General features: G+C 46.8%; 1 protein-coding gene across 1 annotated transcript; it reads right to left on the bottom strand.

Annotated features, from left to right (window-relative positions):
* Window positions 1-89: 89 nt before the first annotated feature.
* Window positions 90-13,022, bottom strand: CIROP (ciliated left-right organizer metallopeptidase). The gene is made up of 16 exons (XM_075532228.1): window positions 12,968-13,022; window positions 9,976-10,023; window positions 4,763-5,053; window positions 4,561-4,654; window positions 4,415-4,466; window positions 3,561-3,704; window positions 3,149-3,274; window positions 2,873-2,957; window positions 2,600-2,745; window positions 2,345-2,519; window positions 2,111-2,180; window positions 1,937-2,033; window positions 1,576-1,848; window positions 1,236-1,465; window positions 909-1,085; window positions 90-294 (listed from the first exon to the last, which is right to left on the bottom strand). Exons 1-16 carry the CDS (start codon window positions 13,020-13,022, stop codon window positions 90-92), a joined length of 2,268 nt encoding a protein of 755 aa, XP_075388343.1.
* Between the last annotated feature and the right edge of the window lie 11,319 nt (window positions 13,023-24,341).

The raw sequence follows: 24,341 nt of genomic DNA, 5'->3' as shown, positions 1-24,341 counted from the left end.
GAAAGCAAAATTCTCGATATCAGATGTTTCACTCAGTTGTCTCCCAAGAGAGAACCTTCTCCCCTATTCCTGCCACGTTGTGGGTGATGTCATACTTCCCTTATTCCTCCAGTCGGGTCCCTTGTGCCTTGACACACTGGTAAGTTGTAAGGAACAGATGGTCCAACCTGAAGGGTAGCTCGCTTCTGATAGGCTACAGTTCCCAGTGTGCCCACCAGAATAAGCACTAGGCAAAGTCCCATGAACAGACCAACAGGGACCATGGGACGATGAGTGTCCGAGGTAGCCAGCAACCTAGGAACCGGGAAGGTAATTGGGCTGGAATAGTGCCTAGACTTGCAGGGAAAGGGTTTTTACCGATATTACATAAGGAATTCATAAAACGCTGCTGTATCCAAATATTTATCTAAATAGGAAACCTAAAGCACTATAAAACTTAAAGGCAGAAATACAGCCCAAATCTGAGTCATCCAGAAACTTGAATTTTGAGAAAGAAACCTAACTTGGGATAGCTTAAGGCAGTGGTTCTGAACCTTCCTGATGCTGTGGCCCTTTAATACAGTTCCTCATGTTGTGACCTCCCAGCCCTAAAATTACTTTCATTGCTACTTCATAACTAATAAATCGGGCGACCCCTATGAAAGGGTCATTCAGCCCCCAAATAGTGTTGCAACCCACAAGTTGAGAACCCCTGGCTTAAGGGAAGAGATACACTATGGTACCTGTTAACTAGACAAGCTGCCTGGGTAGTTGTTAATGGAGACTGGAAGATTCTTATATTCTAGAGGTGGGGAAACCCATGGGGTCGGGGGGGGGGGCGTGTAGAGGTGTGTGTGTGACTGACTGATTCTCCACGGTCCTCATGTTAGCAATCTTGATAGTTTTTTGAAACACTACCAGTAACTTACCTATGTTCTATGGTGTAGCTGACTCCTCCGTAAGACACTTTTAGAAGCTGCTTCTGGAGAGCCAGGGTCAAAGTCCTGTGCAGCATACCAGCTGGAGGCCCTTGGCAACCAGGGGGCTTCCATATGTGCACAGTGAACACCAGGCTCTCGTTCATCGAGGGGCCGTGGAAATAGCACCTGAAGGGACATTTGGGTCTCAGGGAGAGTCGGGAAGAGATGATCTGAAAGTCGTGTAGGTTGAGGGGGATGAGCAACGGGAGGTTATGAAGTAAGGACTTCAGCACTTGCCCTGACTCCAACACGGACAGAACTCGAGCCAGCTTTTACCTGCCAGTGCCACTTCTGCTCACCAGAGCCTGCAGCACTTCTTTGGTCAGCTCTTCTTGCTGTTCCTTCCCCAGGGAGGGGCCTCGCGGCCCAGCTAATCTTAAAGACAGCTGCAACTGTAGGTCTTGGGTTGAAAAAATCGTGGATGGGGAAGTAAGCGCATTGGCTCCTTCGTTAGTCCGACACAGCCGAGCTCGGGGACAGGAGAGAAGACCGTAGTACCCAGGTATCTGTAAGGATGGGCACGGTGCTGAGAGGGCCCATCAAAGCAGGCTGGGTGTAGTAACACGTCCATGTTTCCACATCATTGTACCACAGCGGTCCCACTGAAGATACCCACCTGGATAGCCTTTCCTGGAAGGCAAGGGACCCAGGGTGACCCCGCCACCCGCACCTTGTATGCTCCGCTCTCCGTGCATTGAGTTAAGTAGCAGCGACCCGAGGGCTCCCCCTCTTGGCGGGGTGGGGTCACAGAGGGATGCCTGGTCGTGTCCTCCGAGAGCAGCTGTGAAGTGAGGTTGGCAAGGAAGCAACGACTCTGGGACTGGTAGACCTCCCCATGAGGGTTCTCTGCCCCGGGCGGGAATCCATTTTCCTTCTTCCAGCATTCACTCTGCCCAGGGCAGAAGGTGGGAGAATCATGCTTGTGTACGTGCCTTAGAAGTTGACGCGGTTGCATGCTTGCTGTCTGGCCTACTCACCCTGTTGACTAAGGGCTTGTACATGCGGCAGCCTTCCAGCGTGGCGTCTGAGGAGCAGCGACCCTTGTCCAGGTGCAGGTAGTGGCAGCCCAGTCCACTGTGTGCAAGGGACAGTGGAGGGACACTAGGGTCTCTGCCACCAGTACACCACCCCCAGCCCCTCAATACACACACCTGCCCGTACAGAAGAAGTCAGAGGAGGCTGTTCCACATATGGCCACCAAGCCAAATTCCGGACCAGATCCTGCTCCAGAGAGGAAGAGTCTTCAGGAAAAGGACGTCTCACAGCACTGAAGGCCACTCCCATTGCACTTTAGCATCCCACTGCAGACACCCCTTCCAACCTCCCCAGTTTCCCCAGTCGTGAGTGTGTCGCTGCGCCTCTAGAATTCTCTCCTCACTTCTTACCCTGGCCCCACAACAGTTCCTGCGCAGCGCTGTAGTTGACTTGGTACCAGCCCGAGTCTTCAAAGGCAGCGAGAGTGATCGGGTCAAGCCGAGTGCGCTGGGCGCCATGGAAGGCGGCAGTCATTATAGAGCCTTGCAGCAGTCGGGCTTCCCAGTGTGAAGACAGAGGGCCCTCCTGGGGGAGTTGGCAGGCAGCTCGAGTTGCTATCTGAGCACTCCTGCCTTCTTCCAACACCCCAATATTCTCATTCTCACCTCCTCTTCTAACGGAACCCCCTGTAGAACTCCGAGGACTCCCAAGTGCTGGGCCAGGCGACGGCTCACCGCGGGGGTGGTGAGAAGCATCTGTCCCTGCGCGTCTCGCCTTGTCACCCTTTGCCTTGTGGAACAGTTCCCGCTCGCTGAGTGCAGAAATGGGAGAAGGCACCCGAGGGCGGGGAGCTCAGAAAGGAGGGGAGAGAACTACAAGGAAGGAAGCCCTGACTCCCTCTGATGCGCGACGGAGGGGCCCTCCGTCCTTCCTCTCACCACTGGGTCCTGAGGGGCAGTCCTTCCACTTCTTGAAGAGCTGTCCAGAGAAACCCAGGACATGCAGCAGTTCATGTAGGGTGGCCTAAGGACAGAGTGAGCAGAGCGAGGAGATGGACTGGCCCACCTCTGGTTGCCCAATCAGCTGTTAGAGCTTCAGGCACCTTCTATTTCCCCCTCAGTGGCTTTATCCACGTCATAGGAAGCCAAATGAGCTGCCCGGCCCCAACCCTGTTGGCAGGCAATCCATAATGTTAGCCATCATGCAGCAGTCACCGTGACAAGGTCATTATGGCTGAGGCTGGCGCTGGTGAGATGGCGGGCACAGTAGACTAAGGTACCAGCAAGAGGCCTGTCTTCCGAGTCCAGCTGGCAGCAGGCAGCATAAGCTATTAAAGACGGCTGTAGATAGACCAGGACAATGGGACGTTGGGAAAGTGGGAAGCAGGGAACAGAGAAAATATTAAGAGGGAAAATGGGGGGTAAGGTGGGGGGAAGGGTGGGGAGGCTGCGGGGGCTCCTCTGGGTTGGCATCGAGATATGCCCTAGATTTTTTTTTATCTCCCAAACAAACATCAGTATGCTCTAAGTTACCCCCTAATAAGCACAATTTAATAAAGACATTTCTTTAGTCTCTGCCCCCTCACCATGAGCTTTAGGGGGAAAAATGATTTTATTGGAACCTTACCTCTCGGTGGCATTTGGAAGTGTGGGCCACACGCACATACAAAAGAAAATCCGTGTTTGGGACCCCAGGCCCATCTGGCTGGACCAGTTGTGGAGGACCCTGCTCCGGCCACACGGCATAACCACGGAGATGGAAGTCGGGGATCTGGCAGGGAGTGAAATGCGTCATCTAATTTAGCAGCTGGGCTGGGACTGGGAGCTAGGCTAGTAGGAGATCGAGTACTAGGAGTAGGGGGACAATCTTTAGTCTGCTTTAGTGCCAACAGGCAACTAGTTAGACCACAGTGTCCTGAATCTAATGCATCCTTCCCCACAGTGTCTGATGTAGTAATAAGTTGTGGTAGGAATTCTAAGGAGCCATTGTGGCACAGGGGTTAAACTTTGGGTTGTTAACTGCAAGGTAAGTGGTTCTAACCCAGTAGCCTTACTCCAGGGAGCACTGGCGATGTAGTGGATTACATGCTGGGCTGCTAACCACAAGGTCAGCAGTTCGCAACCACCAACCACTCTGCTAGTTAGTTTTGGAATCCTACCAGGGCAGTTCGACTCTGTCCTATAGAACAGTATGAGTTGGAATGGGTTCAAGGGCAGTAAGTTTTTGAGGGAGAAAGGGGTAAACGGGGCGGCTCTCTGTTCCCACAAAGGCTTAGAGTCTTGGCAACCCTGAGGGGCAGTTCTACTCTGTCCTTTGGGGTCATCGCTGTGAGTTGGAATCATGATGGCGTGGGTTTGGGGTTTCAGGTTGGTAGAAATCTTCATCGTTAACAAGCACATGAGTTCTGATGCTGTTGATCTTGGAGAGGTCTAGGAAGGTCAGAGGACTTCACATCCCTCCGTCTAAGAACCTGCTTTCACCTTTGCACCTAGACAGCTCTCTCCTTTGTACCCTGGATTCAAGAGGCTGCACCTACCAAGAATGGAAAATCGGTTGGTAAGCTGGAGACCTTTTGAAAGTCACACTGAGAAACAAAGTGTACGTTCTCAACAATGTGGACACTCACCTGTGATAGTTGGAGGCGTCTGGGTCTCCCCAGACAGCGTGGCAGTACTGAGCAAGGTCTCGGTTCAGCAGCAGAGGTCCTTGCACTGGAGGGACTTAACGAGTGACCGATTTCACCCCAACGTCCCCGAGTAACAGTTCCTCTACCATGTTGGCCCTCCTCTCCCGTAGGCCCTCCCTGACCCGATCTGTCCCCCACTGACCTGCTAAGATACTGCGGATTTGCTGAGTGGCCTCCCTCACCGCACTCGCTGCTCGAGAATCTTCTTTCTTCTCCCCTCCCTCAGGATTCCAGCCTCCGTCTGATACAGGGTCTTCAATAAAGCAGGGTTGGATTCGAAGGGGTTGAGGATCACGGGAACCAGGGAAAGTGGGAACGGAAGAGCGGCTATTTGGGAGGGGTGGGGACAAAGGGGGCCTGAGGAGGTTCACAGACTTCTGTGCCTCATCATGTAAACACTTGCTTGTGGCGGCCCTCAGGAACAGCAGCAGCACTAGCATCTCCTCCCTCAGTGTCTCCCCACAGTCTCCCCGATCCTGCCTTCTGCTCTGGCTCACTCGTGGTTGGCTCTCCCTTGATCCTCTCTGTTTCCATTTCCCCTCCACCATGCTTGCTTATTTTTCAAGATTTGAGTGTGGTCGACTAAATCTACAGTTCCCTGTCAAGAGATCAGATCCGGTGTAAGCCACTAGGGCTGAAGCTGCCCTGTCCCCAGGGGGCCAGAGTCAGAGAGCTGGGGGGTGGGAAGGGTAGTTGTTTACCCCCACCCTGCCTTGACTGACCTTTGAACCCTCAGCTAGCCCTCTTTCACCCCTCACCCTCCTTCCTTTGCTTTTCTGAGTGGGAAACTTTGGAAGTTATCTAGAAACAAACAAAAAACCCAGGGACAACATAATGTGTTCGTGGAAGGAACTCTTTGCTTCTTAGGTGCCTGCCTACCTCGCCAGAGGTGGGCAAACACGGCGCCTGCCTTTCAGATCTGGGTAGACTCCGATTGCACCCCAAGACTTCCGTGTAAGACTCTTCACCGGTGTCTGTACATTGAGCCCTTCTGTGGGAGGTGTTGTGTTAGGTCTGTGGCTGCTCAGAAGACTTGTAGGCATGCCGGGAGAGTCAAGTAAAATGGAGATCAACCGAAGATGCTTGGAGCTGTTGTCTAGGAACTCTGGAGTGCCCGGTTCTCTTTGCTAACCATGTTTTCACGTCCTGTTTCCCTTGCCTGGATCACCCATCTCCCACCTCCCTGGCTAAGTCCCACCTTTCCTGTTATTCCTCTGAGAAGACTTTCTTAACACCTCTTGCCCAAATTCCACACCTGGGGGGTGGGGTGGGGAGGGGACTGCTTCGCAGGAGGCTTCTTTCCTGGGCTGGTCATCCTCATCCTGGGGTACACTTGTTGGCTAGTGGCGTCCTTGCACATCCTGCACTCCTCCGCGGTGCCCTTGCCTCCTGTCGCTCCGTGTGTCCCAGCATTGGCACAGGGCCTAGTCTATAGCTCTGGGAAAGGGGGCTGAATCTAACCCCAGTATTTAACTTTTGAATAAAAAACAAAAGAGACTGAAGGGCTGCTGACTTCCCAGGAAGATTGCATCTTTTCCCCCTTCCTTCTCATAGTTGCATCTTTATTTGAAAATCTCATCTGCCAACTTAGCATTTTCCAACAATTCGGGGGGCCGGACACTTTCGCAGCCCTCACAATCTTTTGCTGAGGCGCTGCCTGGGTGGGAACTAGTGGCAGCCATTGCCGGCCTTGTAGACGCCAGCTCCGCCAGTTTATCTGCCGAGGTTCCTCTAGGAAAGGAATGCTGATTCCCATCTTGCATTAAGAGACTGGAAAACCTTCCCCTTGGTCCTGTAGCCTTCGCCGTGCCTGGGGTGAGTCTTGTCCCTGCTGAAACCGTACACCTCCACCATCATGGCTTCAGCAGCAGAGGAACAGGGAAGAGAGAGCTCTCTCTCTCTTAAAAAGAATATATATATGTATATATATATATATATCATTCCATAGTTCAATCATGTCAAGCAGAATTGTACAAGTGCTACCACAATTAGTTTCCAAACATTCTTTTTCTATACAGACTCCTTGACATAGTCTCCCCTTCACCCTCTCCACCATTGAACCCCCAAACCCTTATTCTACTTGCCCTCTCTATAAGTTCATCAGTCCTAGATTTCATATATGGAAAAATGGGAAAACATGTAACACAAATTCAAGAGGGTGACCTCCAAGCTATGACACCTCTAAGATGCATCAATTTTATTTTATAAATACCGATGCTGAGTTTTTCCCTGATTACCAACAAATCAGTTCCACATGCCACTTATTATTGGTGATGGTTTAAAAAATTATTTAAAAAATGAGGATCTGATATTAAAGGTTCAAATAGAAAGCAAATGTTTTGAGAATGATGATGGCAACAAATGTACAAATGTGCTTGACACAATGGATGGATGGATGGATGAATTGTGATAAGAGGTGTACGAGCCCCAAATAAAATGATTTTAAAAATTATTTAAATAACCAGTTAGATCAGGGAGATACATCCTTTTACAGACAAGCAAAAACCAAACAGAACAATAGTGTGGCAGTTACATAATTTCCTGTCAACTTGAAGAAAGGGCTGGGGTCTAGCCTGTCAATCAGATCACAGCCAATAAAGCCTATGTGGGCATGGCCTTCTCCTGGGAACTCCTGTCTTCCTCCCTGGGGCAGGAAACACATACTCTCAGATTCATCTTCCTGCTGACAAGACATATGGAGCCACACTGATCCCAGCCAGAGCCCTGGGGCTGGAGGAGCCACATGAAGACCCACACCAGTGCTGAGATGTTTCCACCACAACTGGGTCCACAAAACTTTGCACCCACTGGCCTGTGATCTTCCTGCATTCAAAGAGGAATTTATAGACTGGTATTGGACATATGGGCTACTATTACACTTATGGACTTGATCTAGACTGGGCTGGGATGTTTTCTTAATATACTCTTTGACAGAAAGTTCTCTCTTACACACACAAGAATGTCTCTGGATTTGTTTGTCCAGTCAACCTGGCCTAACACAAATACAAACCAAAAATACAGAAAAATTGGAAACCAGATCGGGGCAGCATGCCCGCAGGGGCATCTACTGGCAGCTTTAGCTGTTCCAGTCCGATCTACGCCTTTGATCTTCTCCACTCCTCTCTCCGATGCACTCTGTCCAGTGACCACGGTCCTCCCGTTCCCTCAGTGTAGACAGGGGACTTCTCCGGAGACGTAGTCCCTAAGTAGTTGTACAAGTGACTCTTGGGTTCCCACGGGTACCCCAGATTCTCACAATTTGTGCTCTGCGACTGATCCCTCCTTCGACCGGATCCTATGGGTTCCATCCCTTCGGAGACTGCTGATGGTGTGCTTCTTCCATGTGCACTTAATGTAAGGTGACCAGACGTCTCGCTTTGGGTGGGACAGTCCTGATTTTTAACAATTTTTCCTGAGTCCCGCGGAGTTTTAAAAAAGTCTAGATTTTTGGAAAGAATGCACGACAAGCTAGGGTATATGGTTTTTGACTGCCATGTGGCTATTTCTCCAGAATATGACTTTTATCAATGGTATCCCACTGGTGTCCCGCTTTACCAATGTTAAAATCTGATCACCTTAATTAGTGGGCATCTCACTTAGATGGCTGCTTGTTTGGAAACAGGCTTTTACGCCCCAGACGCTATTTTATCTGTTAGCTGGGCACCATCTACATTCTTCACCCCATTTTGCTATAGCACCCATGTCTTCTGTGTTTTCTTCCTGGGGATGATGTAAGAATCAATTATTCTTAAGTTGGAGCTAGAATTTCGTGTGAGCCTAAAACCCATTTCTGGATCTATGTTTGTTTGTTTTTCCTTTTAATTTGCTATAACTTGGGGGTTAATATATATAATACATATATTAATATATATATGTCATATCATTCCATAGCTCAATCTCATCAAACAGAATTGTATGATTGCTTCCATAATCAGTTTCCCAACTTGCTTTTCCTTCCTGGTCTCCTTGAGATTGTCTCCTTTTTACCTTCCCCACCCACCTTATACTCCACCCCCTCGCCCCCCCCTGCCCTCCACCTATACCCTTGCTCTGTGCGCTGTCTTAGACTCATCAATCCTGGGTTTTATTTACCAGAAGATCGCATCTTATACTCAGAAGTACCTGCACTCTGACTGGAGCTATTATAAGGTGGGCACCTAGTTCCTGGAGCCCAGTCACTTTCTAGTCATGTAACTGGTCAAATGCCTCCGGTCCCCCCTGAACACAATAGGGATGCTCATTGTACCTACTGATGGGGTTGTCATCAGGAGAAGGTGGAGGCCTGTACCGTCTCCAGAACAGGGTCTGGTTCACAGTAAACACTAAGTCAGGAACAAAGTCCATACTAGGCACACACTCTCACGGCCGTGGTAACAGTTCTTTTATGATAAGCGTATGTTCACACCTTTAGAAGATTGCTGTTCTTTATCTAGGGAGGCTTGGTGCTGTCGTTGGGCTGCTAACCCAAGGTTTGAAAAGACTAGTCACTCCTGTGGTGAATGAGCAGGCCTTCTCATTACAGTCTGGGAAACCCCTAGGGCCAGTTCCACCCTCCCCCTAAGAGTGGCTAGGAGTTGAATTGGCCGATTGCAGTGAGTGTGATTTGAGTTGGTTCTTTAGCTAAGCCAAACCGGTGATTTTTCACTGGATGCTTGAAGCCCTTTTCTTGTCTGAATGAGTCAGAAACTTCTTTTGCAAAGAGCCTAACAGGCCTTGAAGCTGTGATGACTTCGAGGTACCTTAGCCTCTCCCTAGGAGCCGGCACCTGCCGCGGCTCCTAGTGTGTTGCTGCTCCCTTGTGGCCGCGCTGAAGTAGGGGTGACCCTGCCTGCAGAAGAGTGGTTCTGACATTCTCCTTTCGAGTGTATATATTTCATACATAGAAATACTTGGTAGGCTTTTGTTTGTTTTCCTGCGGGAGTATCTTTTTCCTGCCTTTGCCTGGCAAATTCTTCCGCCTCTTTCAGGATCCAGCTGAGGGGATCTGCTTGCTGTACCTTTTCTTTACTCTCCCAAAGTTAGTTTTTCTTTAGTGTGCTATTTTTATTTCTTCAGTAAGTTAGTTTTCTTTCTACTCCTGAGTTGGCATTTCTTTCACATTTCTGACGTGGTTAGTAGCCATGACTCACAGTGACCCTATGCACAACCCAGCAAAGTGTTGCCCCTATCCTGTGTCATCCTTACTGCCAGTGCCAGGTTTGAGCCCATTGGTGTAGCCACCACGTGGTGAATTCATCTCATTAAGAGTTCTTTTTGCATTGGGCCTCCACTCAAGTACTCCCTCAATGCAAAAATACTTTTTCTATTAAATTGGCATTCTATGATGCTCACCTTCCCGACACAACCGCTGAAGACAAAGCAGAAGAATAAGCAAATGTGGTGAAGAAAGCTGATGGTGCCAGGCTATCAAAGGATATAGCGTCTGGGGTCTTGGAAGCTTGAGGGTAAGCGAGCGGCCATCTAGCTCAGAAGCAACAAAGCCCACATAGAGGAGCACACCAGCCTGTGTGATCACGAGGTGCCAAAGGGATCAGTTATCAGGAAGCAAAGAACAAAAAATCATATCATTGGGTGCACACCTCCATGATACGATTGTTGAAGACAAATGGGTGCATAAGCAAATGTGGTGAAGAGAGTTGATGGTGCCCGGCTATCAAAAGATATAGCATCTGGGGTCTTAAAGGCTTGAAGGTAAACAAGCAGCTATCTAGCTCAGAAGCAACAAAGCCCACATGGAAGAAGCACACCAGCCTGTGCGATCATGAGGTGTCGAAGGGATCAGGTATCAGGCATCATCAGAACAAAAAAAATCTTACCATAGTGAATGAGGGGGGAAGTTCAGAGTGGAGACCCAAAGCCCATTTGTTGGCCACTGGAGATCCCCTTACAGAGGGGTCTAGGGGAGGAGATGAGTCAGTCAGGGTGTGATGTAGCAATGATGAAAACTACAACTTTCTTTTAGTTCCTAAATGCCCCCCCCCACTATCATGATCCAAATTCTACCTTGCAGGTCTGGCTGGACCAGAGGATGTACAGTGGTACAGATGGGAACTGGAAACACAGGGAATCCAGGGCGCATGATCCCCACAGGACCAGTGGTGTGAGTGACGATACTGGGAGGGTCGAGGGAGGGTGGGTTGGAAAGAGGGAACTGATTACAAGGATCTGCATGTGGCCTCCTCCCTGGGGCACAGACGACAGAGAAGTGGGTTGGGGGAGATGTCAGACAGGGCAAGATATGAAAGAATGGTGATTTATGGATTGTCAGGGGCTTGTGGGGGAGAAGGGTGCAGGGAGGGGAGGGGAGAAAATGAGGACCTGATGCCAGGGGCTTGGGTGGAGAGCAGATGTCTTGGAAATGATGAGGGTGATGGATGCACAGTTGGTATGTGTATGGATTATGATGCGGGTTGTATGAGCCCCTGGTAGAACGATTAAAAAAAGAAGAGTTCTTTTTGGTTGACTTTCTGCTTTACCAAGCACCATGTCCAAAGTACATCAGACGAAGTCCCTCCCTTCTTGCTTGTAAGGTTGTCCTTCTTCCAAGATAGATTTGTTTTTCCTTCTGCGCAGCTCACGGCCAGCAAGTTGAGTCTGACTCATAGTGGCCCAATAGGTCCGGGAGGACTGCCCCGGTGGCTATCTGAGGCTGTAACTGCGTGCTGGAGTAGAAAGCCTCATCCTTGCCCACCCCCACATTGACTGGTGGTTTCGAAGTGCTGACCTTGCGGTGAGCAGCCCACTGTGACACCAGGGCTGCTATTTTTCTGATAGCCGTGTATATTTCATATCCTTCGCCATCCCCATCATTCTAAGGTGGCCACCCTTCAGTCTACCTAAGTCGCTGTCCAGTTTTCACATGCATGTGAGGTGACTGAATATACCATGCTTGGGGGCAGACTCATCTGGTGGGGAACACCAGTGTCTTTGAAAAATGACCTCTTTGCTTTGGCAGTAGCGCTCAGCTTCTCAGAGCCTACACATGAGAGCACTAACCTCAAGGTCAGCAGTTAAAACCACCAGTTGCTTCAAGGGAGAAAGACAAGGCTTTCTGCTCCCATAAAGAAATCCACAGGGCACTCCTACCCTGACCTCCAGGGCCCGGAAGAGTGGGACTCAAGTCAGAGTGCGAGATTGGCAGAAGGCTATGGTTTACATGTTTCAGTTTCCACACCGATTCAGCCTCCACTGAATTCCTTCTGACTTGGCAAGGCCTTGTCCTTTGGCAGTGTTAGAAAGTAGTTTGCTACCACTCCCCTCGCCAGCCCGGGGTGGAGCAGCCGAGCCCCTGGGTGCACCCGGAGGGAATTTGAGTCTGCCTGGTCAGGAGCCGTACATACCCTGACTGCCTTAGTCAGGTGGCCCAGAACCAATCTTGTAAGCTTTTCTATCTGCGATCATGCATAGTTCCTTTCCTGCAACTGTGCTGTATCACGGTTTTGTGAGTTTCCTTTGTTCTCCACATCCAGTGGGAGTGGCCGGGTTTCTCTGACTCCTCAGAGGGGGATTCCCTTTGGCTTGTCCTTGTCCAGGTTAAGGCATAATAAATGTGCATCTCTCAGTTGATCTCAATTTGGTGGTCTTTTCTCCCCTGGAGCACCTTTTAATACTTCAAAGAGGCCTTTTGCTCAGTGTCATTCTTTGTGCACGGTTTGTGCTGCTGCAGCCATTGTTGAGTTATCTTCAGCAGCATTTGACTTGCGTGTGATACGGACGACTAAGTACGAATGCAAGGCTGACACACATCTTTCCTGATTTTAAACCACGTAGAATTCCCTTGGAACTACTGCTGCTTGCTGGAAGTGCAGCTTCCGCAGGAGCACAATGACGTGTTCTGGGACTTCCGTTCTTCTCAATGCGATTCATAGCTTGTTAGGAGCCGGTAAAGCCATGTCTGGACTTTTGATAAACATACAATATTTGTCCTGTGGTGATGGGCGTCTTTCCTCAGCACAACGTCCCCCAGGCTCGGCCATGTGATGAGGTGCTGTGCAGCCGCTTGCTCATTCTTTGCATCGCGTCCCCCCCCCACCCCGGTGTGTATGTCCCATAGTTTTGTTGACCCATCCTCCCAGAGCTGGATAGCAAGGTGGTCCCCGGCTTTTTGCTGTTGTGAACAGAGCTGCCATGAACATGAACGTGAGCGCGCCCCTATTTATTCATGTGGCAGCTCCGCTTCCCATCTCGCATCCAACGTTCAATACTTTGCCCACAGAAATCTTCGTTATTGCAACTCGCAGCTTTAATTTTGTTTCTTGAATCCTTTCCGCTCGGGGAATTTCAAGCATGCGCTTCCCCTTTGGCTTTCCGACTCCAGGTGTCAGCGCCTTTCCTCGTCCTGTCTCACTTTGTCTTCTCAAGTGCCCTTGGAAGCCTTCTGTCCGGCACGCGTCATCCGCCATCACTGCTCCTTTCATTTGCTCTGCTGTTGGTGGGTGTCCGGCGTCGGTCCTGATCCACAGCGATGCCACGTACCACAGAGGCGGCACTGCCTGGTCCTGCCTCCCCCTCATTGTGGCAGACACTGTGCCAGCCGTCTCCCTTGAGGCCATCCTCCTTTTCACTGCCCTTTGACTTCACCGAGTGCGATGTCTTCTTTCCAGGAACCGGTCTCTCCTGGTAACTTGTTCAGTTTGTGAGACAAAGTCTCGCCATTCTCGCCTCTCAGGAGCATTCGGGCTGTATTTCCTCCAAGACAGCTTTGTTTCTTTTTTCTTGCAGTCACCGGTTCTTTCAATATTCTTCACCAGCGCCATGATTCAAATGAGTCCATTTTTCTTCTGCCTTCCTTACTCAATATCCATCTTTCCCATGCATATGAAGCAACTGAAAACACCACGCCGTAGGCCAGGTGCGCCGTAGTCCTCACAGAAACATCTGGCTTTGCAACACTGTAAAGAGCTCCTCTGTGACAGACTTACCCAAGCAACGCTTCTCTTGATTTCTCCACTGCTGCGTCCATGAACTTTGATTGTGGATCCAAGCAAGATTAAATCCTTGACCACTTTGATCTTTTCTCCATTTCCCACGTTGGCACCTACTGGTCTAGTTGTGAGGACTTTTATGTCCTTTACTTTCCGTCCTAATCCATTGTGAAGGCTGCGTTCCTTGATCTCATCAGCATGTGCTCCAAGTCCTCATCGTTTTCGCCGAGCAAGGTTGTATCCTCTGCAGATCATGAACCTTCCTCCGACCTCGGTGCCCAGTTTTTCTTCAAATCGTCCAGCACCTCAGATTATTTGCTCAGTAACACAGATTGAAGAACCATGGTGAGTGGACCTCTACTCAAGTACTCTCTCAACGCAAGAACACTTTGTTCTGGTAACCTGGCATTCTGTGATGCTCACCTTCCCGACACCATCTCTGAAGACAAAATGTGTGCAGAAGCAAATGTGGTGAAGAAAGCGGATGGTGCCCAGCTATTAGCAGATACAGAATGTGGGGTCATAAAGGCTTGAAAATAACTGGACATCAGGCTGAGAAGCAACAAAGCCGACATGGAAGAAGCACAACAGCATGTGTGATCATGAGATGTCAATGGGATTAGGTATCAGGCACAAAAAATTGAGAGCAAAAAATCATATCAATGTGAATGAGGAGGAGTGAAGAGTGGAGACCCAACGCCCATCTGTAGACAACTGGACATCCCCTTATAGTAGAGTCACAAGGAAGAGATAAGCCAGTCAGTATAGCACCAATGAAACATAACCACTTTCCTCTAGTTCTTTAATGCTTACTCTCCCTGCCCCGTCACTGTCACGACCCCAATTCTACCTTACAAATCCGGCTAGATCAGAGCACGTACACTGGTACAGATAAGAACTGGAAACACAGGGAATCCAGGACAGATAAACCCCTCAGGACCTATAATGAGAGAAGCGATACCAGGAGGAGAAGGGGAAGGTGGGGGGAGAAGGGGGAACCGAGCACAATGATCTACCTATAACCCCCTCCCAGGGGGACGGACAACAGAAAAGTGGGTGAAGGGAGACAGCGGTTGGTGCAAGACATAAAAAGAAGAATTTAACAAGGGTTCATGAGGGAGGGAGGATGGTGGAGTGGGGAACATGAGCTGATCCCAAGGACTCACGTAGAAAGAAAATGTTTTGAACATGATGATGGAAATATATGTACAAATGTGCTTGACATGATGGATGCATGTATGGATTGTGATAAGAGCTGGATGATCCCCTGATAAAGTGATTAAAAAAGAAGAACTATGGTGAGAGGACACAACCCTGACACACACCTTTCCCGACTTTAAACCCGGCCGTGCTCTCTTGTTCTGTTTACGCAATTGCTTCTTGATCCATGTACAGATTCTGTGTGAGCCCAATGTAGTCTTCTGGAATTCCCATGCTTCTCTAGGCTAAACAGTGTGTGTGGACGACCCACACAGTTGAATGCTTTTGCGTACTCAACAAGACACAATAGATTTTTAGGATTCTCTGCTTTTAACCAAGTTACATCTGATGTCAGAAATGGAATCCCTTTGTCCACAATCCCTCCTGGGCCCTGCCTGATTTTCCAGCAGCTCCCCACCCGAGTCTTGCTGCAACCATTGTTGAGCTATCTTGAGTAAATTTTACTTGCATGCGACATCAATGACATTGTTCTCTAAGTTGCACGGTCTGTTGGGTAGCCTTTCTTGAAAAGGGGTACAAATCTGGGTCTCTTCCAGTTGGTTGGCCAGGACACTGTCTTCCAAAATTTTGGCATAGAAGAATGAGTGTTCCCAGTTAATCATCAGTTTTGTGAACATTTCAACTGGCGTTCTGTCAATTCCTGGAGACTTGTTTTCATTAATGCCTTTAGTACGGCTGAACTTCTTTCGGTACCACAGGTTCTTTATCGTAGTGATTGAATGCCAACTTTTGGTACAGTGGCTTTAAAAAAAAATCTTCTTTTGATATTTCCTGCCTCAAGCAATAATTTGCCTATAGAATTTTTCAATATTGCAACTCGAGGCCTGACATTTTTCTTCATCCTTTCCGTTTTAGATAGGTTGAGCATTTTCTTCTTTTTGGGTTTGTAACTCCAGGTCTTTTCACTTTACGTTGTAACATTTTATTCTGTCTTCTAGAGTTGCCCTCTGTACTTTCTTTTTAAAAAATTAAAAAATTTTTATTAATTTATTTTTTCCCTCTGTACTTTCTACGCAGCACATTGGTTTCATCATTTCTTCCATTTGCCTTAGCCACTCTGCCATTAGGAGCACGTTTCAGAGTCTCTTCTGATATTCGCTGTCATCTTTTCATTTTAATTTGTATTTAAATAATTTTATTGGGGGCTCATACAGCTCTTATCCATCCATCCATTGTGTCAAGCACATTTGTATATTTGTTGCCATCATCATTTACAAAACATTTTCTTTCTAATTGAGCCCTTGGGATCAGCTCCTCATTTATTCTCCTCCCTCCCTCACAAACCCTTGATAATTTATAAATTGTTATTATTTTTTCATGCCTTACACTGACTGATGTATCCCTTCACTCACTTTTCTATTATCCATCCCCCAGGGAGGGGGTTATATGTAGATCACTGTGATCAGTTCCCCCTTTCTCTTCTCACCTTCCCCTTCCCCTCCTGGTATCACTACTCTCATTGGTACTGAGGGTTTATTTGTCTTGGATTCCCTGTGTTTCTAGCTCTTATCTGTACCTGTGTGCATGCTCTGGTCTAGCCGGATTTGTAAGGTAGAATTGGGATCATGATAGTGAGGGGAGGAGGCATTAAAGAACTAGACGAAAGTTGTATGTTTCATTGGTGCTCCACTGCACCCTAACTGGCTTGTCTCTTACTTGTGCCCCTTCTGTAAGGGATGTCCAGTTGTCTACAGATGAACTTTGGGTGTCCATTCTGTACTTTCCCTCATTCACATTGATATGATTTTTTTTGTTCTGGGTCTTTGATGCCTGCTACCTGATCCCATCAACACCTCATGATTACACAGACTGGTGTGCTTCTTCCATGTGGGCTTTGTTGCTTCTGAGCTAGATGGCCGCTTGTTTACCTTCAAGCCTTTAAGACACCAGACGCTATATCTTTTGATAGCCGCGTACCATCAGCTTTCGTTACCACATTTGTTTATTCACCCATTTTGTCTTCAGCAATTGTGTTGGGAAGGTGAGCATCATGGAATGGCAGGTTATTAGAACAAAGTGTTCTTGCGTTGAAGGAGTGTTTGAGTAGAAACCCAATGTGCATTTGCTACCTTAATCTTAGCATATAAATATATGTACATAGATCTATTTTCCTATTGTTATATATAAATATATTTACATATGTACATGCCTGCATTTAAACCTCTATAAATGTCCTTTGCCTCCTAGTTCTTTCCTCTATTTCCTTTGACTTTCCTCTTGTCCCACTATGATGTTCGGCCTTCATTTGGGTTTCAGTAATTCCTCTCAGTTACATTGCCTTTGATCAAGCCCTACCACAGTGGTTCTCAAACTTCCTAACGCTGTGACCCTTTGATACAGTTCCTCATGTTGTGGTGACCCCCCCCAACCATAAAATTATTTTTTGTGTGACTTCATAACAGTAATTTTACTACTATTATGAATTGGATGACCCCATGAAAGGGTCATTTGATCCCCAAAGGGGTTGCGACCCACAGGTTGAGAACCCCTGCCCTACCAGGCATCCTATGCTCTCCTCACCATCAATTTTAGATGCCTTGTTGTTGCCTTGTCCCTGGGTTTGTTAATACCCACTTCCTTTCCTTGCCTCCCCTCTCTCATGTCCCCCTGGAACCTATGGTATGTTGTTTTCTCTTCTGGATTGTTTATTCTATCTTATCCAGATATACATGCAGAGACAATAATAAGCACAAAAAAGGCAAATGTGCTTTACACAACTGATGTATGTATGCATGTGATAAGAGTTGTATGTACCAATAATATATTAATATAATATATTAAAATTACACAAATCAAGAAAACACCCCTCTAAAAAAAGAGTACAGTAGAACCCTGATATTCGACCACATCAGACTTGACACAATTGGATTTTGAGATGAAGTGTGGAGAAAGTTTTGCATCGGGGCTTGAACAAAACATTGAAATCCAACCTAACACACATGATTTCTGTAAACAAAAGCAGTTGGTGTTTCAGTCGCTCAGAGTTAGTTGGCGTTGTTAACACGAGTTGTTTAAACCTTTTGCTGCAGTATTCTAAGTGTTTTACTATAATTTTCTTAGTTTTTGTGGATTTTTGTACTGTTTTTAGATAAAAAACATGGGTGTCAAGAAAGAGTTTTTGGAAAAGAATCATCATGGTAAGGAACTGTTAACCATGGTAACCATATTGTTGATGATAATTTAGCAAACCCTTTTAGAAAAGAGTTAAGGAAATGTCAACAGCAGATCACATTAGACAGATTTTTTTTTTTTTGAGAGAGAAAGCCAGCCAGGTCCTAGTGAAAAAAAGGCAAAGAAGGGAAAAAAACTCCTGAAAAGCAGCCACCGGTTGATTTCATGGAAGGGGATTCCCCTTCCAAACAATGGCTCTCTCTCCATCTCTCCTCTCCACATCTGTGTGCACAGATCCAGATCCTCATCAGTCTCAAGGTATGGGTCATACTGTAGTTGTTTAAAAAACTTTTTTAATGAGAAAAAAACCTTTTAAATGTTGTGTTTCTTATTTAAATTATATTATTTAACCTTGAACTTATTTACTTTGAAATTTCTGTGACATGTTTTGTATTAAAAGGCCAGGTTAAAAAAAAAGGCAGGGTTAGGGTAAAAACTTGGTGGTCAAGAATCGATTAATCTGTTTTCAGTTTTTTCTTAAGGGGAAAATTGATTTGGAACTCAACTGCATTGCATCTCCACGCTCCTTCTAGACTAGATTAGTGTCGAGGCCCTGGGTTCTACCGTAGATAGTAGCAGCTATGTGCTTGCAAGTAACACCTTAAAACTGACACTATTGTGGGGACATGGTGGGGAATAACTTTTACTTAGGAGAATGTGAGTGGGACCTATCTCCAACCTACAAACATGAAGGTTCCCTCCACAAGAGCCCTGGCCTCCCAGAATCCTTAATGGATGCATGTTGAGATTTTGTCTGCATACACTCTCTTCCTGGTCCTGTTTCCCACAATAAGCCATATGATTGTCCGATCCAAAGTGTCCACCACTATTCCATTTCAGCTGGTAGAGTGATCTTTATGCATTGCACTTCATAGCTGATACCTTCTGATTTTCCTAGATTCATACTTCATATATTCCAAATTCCAATTATTGATAGATGCTGACATTGGCTTCTTGTTTGGGGTTGTGCCTCATCACCAAATGAAGGTGATGGTTGAGTCTACTTTGAGAGGGCAGCTCCTCCTCTGTCATGCTTTGAGTGCCTCCAACTGGGGGCTCGTCTTCTGCACTGTCTCTCGCACTCTGCTGCTGTTCCCCAGGCTTGCGGTATCGCTATCTGGCAATAATCCACTGCTATTCATAAAAATTTAAAAAATCATTTTATTGGAGGCTCAGACAACTCTTTTTTTAAATTAAAAATTATTTATTTATTAAATTTTTTACCACTCTTATCACAATCCATACATACATCCATTGTATAAAGCACATTTGTACATTAGTTACCCTCATCATTCTCAAAACATTTGCTCTCCACCTAAGCCCCTGGCATCAGCTCCTCATTTTCCCCTATTGTGAACCCTTGATAATTTATAAATTATTATTTTTTCATATCTTACACTGTCCAATGTCTCCCTTCACCCACTTTTCTGTTGTCCATCCCCCAAGAAGAAGGTTATATGTAGATCCTTGTAATTGGTTCCCCCTTTTCCCCTCACCCCCCTTCCACCCTCCCGGTATTGCCACTCTCACCACTGGTCCTGAAGGGATCATCCGCTCTGGATTCCCTGTGTTTCCAGTTCCTATCTGTACCAGTGTACATGCTCTGGCCCAGCCAGATTTGTAAGGTAGAATTGGGATCATAATATTGGGGGGCGGGGGAGAGGAAGCATTTAGGAACTAGAGCAAAGTTGTACTTGTCATCGCTGCTACACTGCACGCTGACTGGCTCCTCTCCTCATACTCATAGGAATTTCACAAGTAGACAGTTTATTCCATCTTCGTAGTCTGTTCTTAATCTGGAAGCCCTGCTAAAATGTGTTCACCTTGGGTGACCCTGCCGGTCTTTGAAATGCCAGTGGCACAGTTCCCAGTATCACCGCAACATGCAAGGCACTACAATAAGATGAACAAATGGTGGTCTAATTGCTTTAGCTACTCTACAGTCAAGAGCAAGTTTCAGTGTCTCTTCTGACATCCATGTTAATTTTTTCTTTCTCCTCTGTCTTGTTAATGAAGTTTTGCTTTCTGTATGTCTTTTATTGCATCCCACAACTTGTCTGGTCTTCAGTCACTAGTGTTCAATGCATCAAATCTGTTCTTCACATGGTTCCTAAATTGTCTTTGAAGACGCCTTAGTTTTCTTTTTAAATCACTTTATTGGGGGCTCGTACAACTCTTCTCACAATCCATACAGACATACATTGTGTCAAGCACATTTGTACATTCGTTGCCGTCGTCACTTCTCTTAGTTTTCTCCAGCTTCAACGTGAACTTGTGTCTGAGCTACTGGCGGTCTGCTCCATTGTCCGCCCTTAGCCCTGTACTGACTAATGATGTGGAGCTTCTCCACCCTCTCTTTACCCAGATGAGGCCATATGTCAGAACGACGGATCTCTTTTCCTTTGTTCCCAACTTTCACATTCCAATCACCAGTCATCACTAACGCCTCTTGACTGCATATTTAATCAATCCATGCCAAAGATTTTGGCATAGTAAATGCACCAGTCATGCCTGGAATAGTAGACATATAGTTGCCTGATTTAAAATGTCCATCTCAGCTCATCGGTGCCTAGGATATTGATCTTTAAGCATTCTATTTTACTTTTTACAACTTCAACTTTTCCTAGATTCATATCATCTACATCCCATGCTCTTATCTGTGGGGGTAGCCAGCCCCTCACAACTAATCACAGGTTTGGCAGGCACTATTATATGGTAGATGCATGAAGATCATAGCAAAGTCATAGAGAGGCAGAGGAGTCAGACACATTTCATGGTAGCATCCTCACTTCAGCTCCTCTTGGTGGTCCACGTGGAGGTGGGGGACAAGCAGGCAGGAGAGAGAGCTCTCATGAGGTTTTATTTCTAACCACAACTTAGCTATCTTTGGGGGCATGCAAGCCCTCTGATTGCAGATGACAATGTACATCATGAGAAGGGGTTGTAACATAGGCAGTACAAGCAATAGGAAGGGAATGACCTAGGGGTGTATACACAATAGTAAAGAGAGGGAATAGGGGCACATATGTGGCAAGATGAGTGGACCCTAGACTCAATATAGGAGCCTAACCTTAGTCATCCTTGAGTGGTCCCGGGCCTGCCTTTGGGCTCTCTTTCAAGGGAGCAATTTCAGAAGGAAGTGGGCCCTACTTAGGGTGAGTTAGACTATACAGTCTGATTGCTCCAGGTACCCTTTTTAAAAAAAAAAAAATTTTTTTTTTGCTCCAGGTACCCTTAAGGAGAATAACCCCTGACCTACTTTCCATGACCCCCTAGTGTACAGTCATTGACCACATGTAGCAAGCAGCATCTTGAGTTTGGGATATATTTGGGAGAGACAACTTGGGAGAAATCTCTGTTTTCCACAATTCCCCCTTTTGTTTTATATATTAAATTCAAAAGAGCCACAGTGGCTACAGTTATTTTCTATACATTGAAAGCTATATCAAAGCATATTTACTGACCAAGTTAATATAGCCAAAATTTCAGGCTTATGGTAAACATTTTGAATCCAGGGCCGGGAGATAAAGTCCCCATAAGCCCATCTGCTATTGGAGGAAAGTATCAGGGAGACTGAATGCAGCAGAGGGAAGAAACGGAGCAAATGGGAACGTCTGCTTCTGTAGGGAGATAGAATCAACAATTTGCTTACTTTAAGGCGACACAGCTTTAGGGGAGAAACTGTGGAAATGATAGATTACCACAGGAAAATGTACTCGGACTACATCTCCAACTACCAGAGTGGCAGCTTTCCGACCGTGGAACACAGGCTTTCCAGATTCCCTCTGTACTAGTCAGGGAATAAATCCCAGTCCTATTTCCCTCAGTGTTAGAATCCCACACTGATTGTTAATGGCTGTCTGCAGCTGTTTCTTCTCATTTTGAGCCATGCCACATCAGCAAATGAAGGTCCTGGAAGCTTTACTCCATCCACATCAGTCCCAGTGTTACAGGAGCCCTGGTGGCACAGTGAGCGAGGCACTGGGCTGCTAATGGCAGTTAGTAAAGGGAGCCTATTAGCCGCCCTATGGTAGAAAGATGGGAATACCCCCTCCTGCGGAAACCCTTGGGAACAATTCTGCTCGTGTAGGTGTGGCACTTACATCATCTGTCAACTTGAGCAGGGGTGGAGTCTAGCCTGTCAATCAGGTCACAGCCAATGAGGCCTCTGTGTGGGCATGACCTTCTGAGGGTTCTGGGAACTCAGGTCTTCCTCTCTGGAGGCAGGACACAAACTCTCTGCAAGATATTCCTGTTGCCAAGCCACATAGAGCTATACTGATGGAGCCAGAGCCGTGGAGCTGGAGAAGCCACATGGAGACCCACACCAGCGCTGAGATACTTCCTTTGCCACTGGATCCATAAGACTTTCCACCCCCTGGCCTGTGATCTTCCTGCATTCGGTTTCATTGCACATGTTGCCTGAATCTGAAGAGGAATTTATAGAATGGTATCGGACATATGGGATAACATCGGACTTACGGACTTGATCTGGATTGGGCTTGGATGTTTTCTTAATATACAATTACTCTGTGATATAAAGTTCTCTATTACACATATATGAGTATTTCTGGATTTGTTTCTCTAGTCAACCCAGACTAACACATAAGGTTACTATGTGTTGGAATCAACTTGATAGCAGTGGATTTGGTACGGATTTTCTGCTTCAAGCAGGCAGCTCTTCTGAGTGTTTTAAAAAAATAGTTTTATCGGCATATAATCCACATATTATTCAATTCCAAAATCCAACCATATTAACAAGAGTTGTGCAATGACCTCCAAAATCAATGTCAGAGCATCTCCTTGTTTCTTATATCAAAGCATTAATATCAGCTCCCCGTTTCCCCCTATCCTCCCACAGTCGTTCGCTTCCTGATCCTGTAGGAGACTGTGTTCTGCTGCTACTCATAGGTTTTTGTGGGCCAGATTTCCAGAAGAAGACCACAGGCCCTTCTTCCTAGTCTGCCTTAGTCTGGAAGCTCTGCTGAAAGCTGTCCACCATGAAGGACCCTGCTGGTCTTCCCAATTCCAGTGGCACGGCTTCCTGCATCCTAACAACACAGAGAACTGAAAAAATCATGGCCATCGAGGCACTTATGACTCGCTGTGACCCTCTGTGATGGTGCAGAACCGCCTTGGTGGGGTTCCGAGACTGCAATCCTTATGGGAGTAGAAAGCCCGTCTTTCTCCCCTGGGGCTGGCTGGGCTTTCACCCTGCTGACCTTGTTGGTAGCATTCATACATTCCTCCAACATGTCCAGCACATTTGCACATAGGCTGCCATCATCATTTTCAAAGCATTCTCTTCCCACTTGAGACCTTGATATCAGCTCCCCATTTCTTCCCCCTCCCTCATGAATCCTTGATAAGTTATAGATTCTTTTTTCATATCTTACATCATCCTCGATCACCCCTCACCCACTTTTCTGCTATTCATCCCCCTGGGAGGGGGTTCTAGATTGATCCTTATAATCAATTCCCCCTTTTCCCCCCACCCTCCTCTAATCCTCCTGGTATCTCTACTCTCCTTGTTGGTCCTGAGGGTTTATCTATCCTGGATTCCCTGAGTTGTGAGCTCTTATCTGCAGCAGTGTGCATGCTCTGGTCTAATCCAGTTTGTTAGGTAGAATTGAGATCATGATAGTGAGGTGAAGGAAGCACCAAAGAGCTAGAGGAAAGTTGTGTGTTTCATTGGTGCTATACTGCACCCTGACTGACTCATCTCTTCCCTATGACCCCTCTGTGAAGGTATGTCCAACTGTCTACAGATAGGTATGGGTCTCCACTCCATGCCTGCCCACCCCTCACTCCCTGAGTCACCTTGGGTATGGTTTTATTCTGGGTCTTAGATGCCTGATACCTGATCCCGTCGACACCTTGTGATCACACAGGCTGGTGTGTTCTTCCATGTGGGCTTTGTTGCTTCTGAGCTAGATGGCCACTTGTTTATCTTCAAGCCTTTAAGGTCCCAGATGCTATATATATATATATATATATATATATATATATATATATATTTAATCATTTAATTAGGGGCTCATACAACTCTTATCACAATCCATATATACATCAATTGTGTAAAGCACATCTGTACATTCATTGCCCTCATCATTCTCAAAACATTTGCTCTCCACCTAAGCCTCTGGCATCAGGTCCTCATTTTTCCCCTCCCTCCCTGTTCTCCCCTCCCTCATGAGCCCTTGATAATTTATAAACTATTATTTTGTCATATCTTGCACTGTCCGACATCTCCCTTCACCCACTTTTCTGTTGTCTGTCCCCCAGGGAGGAGGTCACATGTAGATCCTTGTAATTGATTTCCTCTTTTCAACCCACTCTCCCTCTACCTTCCCAGTATTGCCATTCACCACCACTGGTCCTGAAGGGATCATCTGTCCTGGATTC

This window comes from Tenrec ecaudatus, chromosome 14, assembly GCF_050624435.1.
Source record: "Tenrec ecaudatus isolate mTenEca1 chromosome 14, mTenEca1.hap1, whole genome shotgun sequence".
NCBI lineage: Eukaryota > Metazoa > Chordata > Mammalia > Afrosoricida > Tenrecidae > Tenrec > Tenrec ecaudatus.
This window is presented reverse-complemented; position numbering and strand designations above follow the sequence as displayed.